The sequence below is a fragment of the Rhinolophus hipposideros genome (genome assembly GCF_964194185.1).
Source record: "Rhinolophus hipposideros genome assembly, chromosome: 26".
Taxonomy (NCBI): Eukaryota; Metazoa; Chordata; class Mammalia; order Chiroptera; family Rhinolophidae; genus Rhinolophus; species Rhinolophus hipposideros.
The window spans coordinates 11,156,096-11,162,976 of NC_138072.1; the positions used below are offsets into that span (position 1 = coordinate 11,156,096).

The 6,881-nt window shown below is 57.0% G+C and overlaps 1 protein-coding gene across 1 annotated transcript; it reads left to right on the plus strand.

The window, feature by feature from the left end:
- Positions 1-345: 345 nt before the first annotated feature.
- On the plus strand, positions 346-6,539 carry HLX (H2.0 like homeobox; the record flags this gene model as incomplete). The annotated part of the gene is made up of 4 exons (XM_081039203.1): positions 346-922; positions 1,714-1,893; positions 2,655-2,839; positions 4,736-6,539. The coding sequence occupies 4 exons, from the start codon at positions 346-348 to the stop codon at positions 5,222-5,224; spliced, it is 1,431 nt and encodes a 476-aa protein (XP_080895329.1). The 3' UTR covers positions 5,225-6,539.
- Positions 6,540-6,881: the final 342 nt, after the last annotated feature.

Below are 6,881 nucleotides of genomic sequence, written 5' to 3' on the forward strand. Positions count from 1 at the left end.
GGCCCCCGTTTCCCAGGCTTCCCCGGAGCGCGCGGAGCCACGGCCCCCGCCCGCCGCGTCGCCTCTGCGCCCCTCGCCCGCCTCCAGCCCGCGGGGAGCGCGGGTCCCGCGCCGCCTTCACGGTGAGGCCTGGGACGACGGGGACCGGCGGGATCGGGCCTCGCCTCCTCCCTCGGGGGCGCTAGGGCTCCCTGGTCTCCCTCCAGTGCGGACGGAGAAACGAAAGCAGCTCGTGCTCGGCTGGCGGCCGCCCCTCCTGCCCTCCGCGCGCCCCGGCCGGCGCCCCCACCCACCCATCCTCTCCCCCGGCCAGGCCTCGGCGGTCGCTGGGCGCCCCCCGCCGGGATGTTCGCCGCCGGGCTGGCTCCCTTCTACGCCTCCAACTTCAGCCTCTGGTCGGCTGCGTACTGCTCCTCGGCCGGCCCGGGAGGCTGCTCCTTCCCTCTGGATCCCGCTGCGGTCAAGAAACCCTCCTTTTGCATCGCAGACATTCTGCACGCCGGCGTGGGGGACCCCGGGGCGGCCCCGGAGGGCCTGGCGGGGGCCTCGGCCGCCGCCCTCACCGCGCACTTGGGCTCCGCTCACCCGCACGCCTCTTTTCAAGCAGCTGCCAGATCCCCGCTTCGACCCACCCCGGTGGTGGCGCCCTCCGAAGTCCCGGCTGGCTTCCCGCAGCGGCTGTCCCCGCTCTCAGCCGCCTACCACCACCATCACCCGCAGCAACAAGAGCAGCAGCAACAGCCTCCGCCCACACCCCGGGCCGGCGCCCTGCAGCCCCCCGCCTCCGGGGCGCGGGTGGTCCCAAACCCCCATCACAGCGGCTCGGCCCCGGCCCCTTCCAGCAAGGACCTCAAATTTGGAATTGATCGCATTTTGTCTGCAGAATTTGACCCAAAAGTCAAGGAAGGCAACACGCTGAGAGGTAAGTCTGCGAGACACTGCAGGCCGCTCACCAGGGCCCTGACTGCACTCTGGGTCCCTGGGCCAGCTCGGGGTGCCTTTGAGTGTTTTTACAAGTAAGGACAAGTTGGCAAGAAAAGGGAGAAGAAAATGAATTGTGAGAAGACTATGAAACGTTAGGTTTAAAACTCACCTGCTCCGTATAAAAATAAATACATGAATAAATAAATAAGTAAGTAAGTAAATAAATAAGACTCTTCAGGAAGGCTTTAAAACCACGTCCCAGAATCAATCGTCACAAAAAATGGTTGGTGTAAATATTTGCTAAAATGTCTATCGCCTGCCTGGCTTTAATCCCACATCTAGAGAGAAAACTATATTATTTGACAGGGAAAGCCCTTTTGGGGAACACTTTCCCTCCCATTTATCTGATTTCTAGTGAAATTACACCGAAGGAATCTGGCGAAACCAACTCGAAGGAGAGAGCAGGGTGGGGGCTGCTTCGGGCGGAGGGTTTACGTTTGTGGATTCTTGGAAGGCACCTGAAAGTGACTTTGTTTGGGCCATCTTCTGTAAAGACTTTCCTTGCTATCACAGCCTAGACGTGGACATATGGGACACACACGGGACATTTTGTGTATCACCCCGTGGCCGCAGTCTGGAGAGATGGGTTTGCGGGTGGAGACCGGGGTCTCTCTCGACTTCGCTTCAGGAAAAGCAAATCGAGGGCGACGGGCAGGGGAGGAACAAGTTCCTCGACAGAGTGTGGGTCTGCTCAAGGTGTAACCATCTCTTTTTTCCTCTGGTCCCCAGATCTCACGTCCCTGCTAACCGGCGGTCGTCCGGCGGGATTGCATCTCCCGGGGCTGCAGCCCTCGGCCGGCCAGTTCTTCGCGTCCCTGGATCCCATTAACGAGGCATCTGCCATCCTCAATCCCTTGAGCTCCAACCCGAGGAATTCAGTTCAGCATCAGTTTCAAGACACGTTTCCAGGTACGGAACGGGCAGGTCCGCGGACAGAAAACTCAAAATGCCTCACGTGGCGACCGCGGTGTAACCATCCCCGTTGTTGGTGCGGGAGGCCACCGCGTGGGGAGAGAGAAACCGAAAAATTTCTCTGTGAGCTGTGAGCTGGCTCACTCTTTGGCCAGATCCGGGAGGAAAGGGGTGGGGGTCTGGGGGGCCAAGAAAGTGTGTGCGTGGGCTGGTGGGACGGGGTGGACGGCTTTCTCTAGTCTCTTCGCAGGAGAGGGTGGTTTGAAAATGAAGCAGCAAGAGGTGCTGCTTATCATCGCACACACATTTTGAAATGACCTCAAACCCTTTTGCCCCACGAGGTTGCCTCTGCGCCCGTGGGCACATACCAGCGCACATACACACACACACACACACACACACACACACACACACACTCGAGAATCGAGGCTGTCACCTGTAGGTCCTTCAGGCCCCAAGGGACATTTTTGCTTACTCTTCCTGCCTTTTGATGAAGCATTAGGTTTACGTAGTTTTTCCTTTGGAATTAACAGACCACCCGCTGAGCTTCTCCAGGCACTCTATGCTCCTTTTAGGCCTTCCGATCGCCTTCTTAAAAGCTGTGAAATTCCCCTTGGAGGAGGGCTTTCTGAATGCGGGTAGGGCCGACCGTTAACCCAAACCAGTTCTAGGCAGCACGATGAGCCCTAGGTCCGCAGGCCGCGGACTGGGCATTAGCTCAGCCCTTGTCTCTCTCTTATTCCGGCCCCGCTGGGCAGGTCCCTATGCTGTGCTCACGAAGGACACCATGCCACAGACATACAAAAGAAAACGCTCATGGTCACGGGCGGTCTTCTCCAACCTGCAGAGGAAAGGCCTGGAAAAACGGTTTGAGATTCAGAAGTATGTGACCAAGCCGGACCGAAAGCAGCTGGCTGCAATGCTGGGCCTCACCGACGCACAGGTAGGCCAGCTCCCGCTCAGAAGGACAGTCCCCCGTGGCGCGCAGCCCCCTGCATCCCAGCCCCAAGGTCCCCTCCACCCCGACCCACTCTCCTTTTGTGGTGGAAACACAAGGTCTTGAATTTCAGGAAACTTTGTGGACTTCAGTAACTTGAGGCAGGAGAGAGGAGGAGGGTGGAGGAGACGGACGGAAGACATAGCCCATCCCCAAAGATATGTGTCAACAAGCACTGCCTGTTTATTTTGGCCAACAGGCAGAAAGAATCCCCGAGATAGCAAATAGGCCGCAGGAGATAATAATTATGTACTCAACTCTAGTGCAGTTCGCTGTAGGAGGCAGTTTATTTCGGAAGAGATAAAAATCCAAAGTCAAGAGATTGTTGTTGTTTCTCTCTCTCTCTCTCTCTCTCTCTCTCTCTCTCTCTCTCTCTCTCCCTCCCTCCCTCCCTCCCTCCCTCCTCCTCCTTCTGCTGTTGCTGGATTGTGAAATCCCCAGTTGTGAGGAAGTGAAAACATCATTTCAAACGGAATTACTTAGCCCCAGTAGGGCAAGGAGTCCGCTTGGAGCGGCCACAGCCCTATTTTCTAACGGCATAAACTCTGAAGAAAAATCTCTGGTGGGGAGAGTGAAGGAGGGAGTGTAGAAGGAGGGAGAGAGAGAGAGAGAGAGAGAGAGAGACAGGGAGAGAGAGAGAGAGTTTCTTAGACTGCTTAAGAGCGTTTCAGCAGGTTCTCGGTTCTGCATACTTGAATATTTTTCAAGAAAATAGCAAATCCATTGTGTCTGAATTCAATATTTTTTTTCTCTTCTCAAATTCAAGAGCTGGGCTTTTTTTTTTTTTTTTCTATTTGAGTTTGAAACTGGAAGAGTCCAGTTCTGCCACACCCCACCGCCATGGCCTTTGCTCCTTGGGGTGCTCTGAGCAGGGCAGAAGCCAAAGGCAGGCACTGTTTCATAGCTCTCTTAGGTGCCCCCCTTCTGTCTCTGTCTTTCTGTCCTCCATTACACAACTCCCCTCCCCAACACACACAGTGGAAGAGCCCAGCCGTTTTCCACCAGCTGTGGATGTTATTTTTAAAAGGGAAGCTGGAACTTGTGTGAACGCATTGGGTCCCCCAGGGGATCATATATATTTATATAGATTCTCCTCCCCATCCCTACCCCCTCCTTCACTTTGCACAGGTTTAATTCCAGCGTTTTCTGAGCCCACAGTAGGATTAGCTTGTCCTGGGCAGGGGCTGGGTCCTTATCAGCTTCTGAATACACACATGCCAAGGAAATGCTCTTCTTCTGAAGGTCCAGTGGTGCCCCCATCCCACTGCGATTAATTCTTTGAACCCCCGTTCCCCTGTGTGCCTCCCAAGGTTCCTCCTTAAAAACAATTGCTTTTGTAGAGACCTGCCTTGGATAGTGGTGGTAGAGGAGGGGCCAATTTAGCAGGAATTCTTCACACTGGATCACCAAACCCTTGAAATTGTGTGCCATTTTTCTGGGCCACGGTTCCACAGTTTTAGTCCGATTCTCTGGAGGGTCCAGACTCCAGTGGGATAAAGGAAGAAGCATCGATTTAGAGTAGAGAGCCTCCGTCGTTTGCAGGCGGGGTGCGAGAATCTGCCTTTCCAACAAGCACTCAGGCTCCGGGTCTGGAGGAGCACGTTTTGAGAAAGAGGCCACGTGGGATCACGGGCGAGGATCCCTGGCGATCCATCGCCTTGTTTCTCTGGGCCCTCGGCCCTGCTCATCGCACAGGCCGGCGAGGTGGAGGCGCCGGGACGGTTCGCGGTGCTTTCGCGCCTTTCCGAGTGGCTCCCAGGTGCACGGCGGTCGGATGGGAGCGAGCCCTGGTCTCACCTCGGTGTCCTTTCTTGTTTTCCCCGTGCGGCGGGGGCGGCGCAGGTAAAGGTGTGGTTCCAGAACCGGCGGATGAAGTGGCGGCATTCCAAAGAGGCCCAGGCCCAGAAAGACAAAGACAAGCAGGCGGGCGAGCCACCGGCAGGCGGAGCCCCAGCTGCGGACGGCGAGCAGGAGGATCGGAGCCTCAGCCGCTCGGAGGGCGAGGCGGAGAGCGACAGCAGCGACCCCGAATCTCTGGACATGGCCCCCAGCGACACAGAGCGGACTGAGGGGGCCGACAGGTCTGTGCCCCAAACCACGGTCATCAAGGCCTCGGCCGCGAGCACGCTCCTCCCCGCCAGCAGTGGTGGTAGTGGTGGCGGCAGTTTTAGCCTCAGCAGCCTCGGTGGCAGCAGCGCCAGCGCGGGGAGCGCCAGCAGCCTTGGCAGCGGAAGCGGTGCTGCCCCCGAGTTGCTCCCTGCGCCCCAGCCCGCCCTCAGCAGCGCTCCCAAAAGCCCGGAGCCCGCCCAACCACCGCTCGGAGGCCTATAGACTGCACCGGGGCAGAGGGGACTCGGGGCCCTGCATGCAGCCCCCAGCCTTCCAGTGTGGCTGGTTCTTGTGCCTGTTTTATGGTGGCGGCCTGGACAGGGCAGTGGAGCCTCCTTCCCCACCTTGGTTATCTGGCTGGCCGCTGCCGAGTGCAATCCACACTGCAGAGCGCAGGGCAGTCTCGGTGCCCCACCCAACACTTCTCCCTGGATACAAGCAGCTCCCACGGTGACGTGGGTGACACAACAGCTCCTCCCCGCTGTAGGGGTCGCAAAGACATGCTGCACATAGGATGCCACAAACTTGTAAATAAAATGTTTACTATGGTTTGTAAAGGCCGCTTGGCTGGCTGGGGAGATTTGGCCGGTAAGGTCTCCAGTCTCCGTCCTGGACCTTAGCTCTGGGAGGCTGCAGGTCACAGCGGCTGAGGTGGGGCCTAGAGCTTTTGGGGGAAGTACTACAACCTCAGAACCACCTTGCAGCAGAGATCAGTTTTGGGGGCTTAGCGGTTCTACCAGTTCATAGATGTCACCCATAGCCCAAGCCATCCGCCACTGAATGGGCACTCAGTGACCCTGAGTGTGGCCTGAGGGCTGAGCTGGCCACAGAATCTGTTGGGCCCACTGGGCAGATGGCTACCCTACTGGGAGTCAGTAGGGGATGAGTTTGCAATGAGTGTGTGCGCTGGCTTTCGAGGAGGCAGAAAATGCAGAGTTGGGGTGGAGAAGATGGTGGTACCAGTCAGGGTCAATCAGGCTACAGCCTGGATTCACACGGTGGCCACTCGATGCTGGGCCTGGAGCCGTGAGACACTTCCAGTGCAACGGGTCCCTTGCTTGAGTATGGTCTGTAGTGTCCTGGAGGAAAGGACAGGCAGACCACAGCGGTTAGGGCTGGAAGGCCAGGCCTAAGACGGAATTAAGGATGCCAAAACAATTGCACAGCAGGGAGGTGATCTGCTGGTCAAGGTCACACCAAGGACGAGCCCCAACTAGAACCCAGATCTCCTGGCTGACATCTGGCCAGTGATAGGTCAATGAAAATGCACCTCCTGCCTCAATCCACACACTCACAATCTCCCTTCAAAATTGGGCCACTGCAGGCACCTGGTTCAGCTCTTTTCCCGCCACAGCTGCTGCGATTTGAGAGGCAGTTTCCCCATCACACCGCAGCTGGAATACATTTTGCCTCCACGTTGCCACCAGGATGGGCCATTGGAAGTTTTTAAGGAAAGCCTGAAGAGTCAAACCTCTCTCCAGGACCTGTCCTGCCCCAGCTCTCCTTCCCTCGGAAGTATAAAATGTCTGGAGTTTGTAAAAAAAATTCTCGGAGATTTTTACAAATAGGCATTGCTGACAAACCTGATCACCTGGGTCTGTTTGGCGCTAAACTGGGGGGAGGGCGTAAGGCCTCCCTGACTGGCCGACCTTCCATTCCAGGGGCTGGGTCTCCTGAAGAACACAGCTGTGGAGAGTGGTGCTCCTGTGGAGGTGCTGAGGTCAGTGAGCCTAGGATGAACCCCAGTCCCCTGGCCAGAGCGAGAAGTCTCCCCGCTCAGGAGTAGCTTCTTTCCCACTTTGACCCATTTGCTTGAGCACATTCAAAAACCTCTGTTCTAGATTTATAGGCCCAGGGACAGAGGAGAGCCCCCAGATTT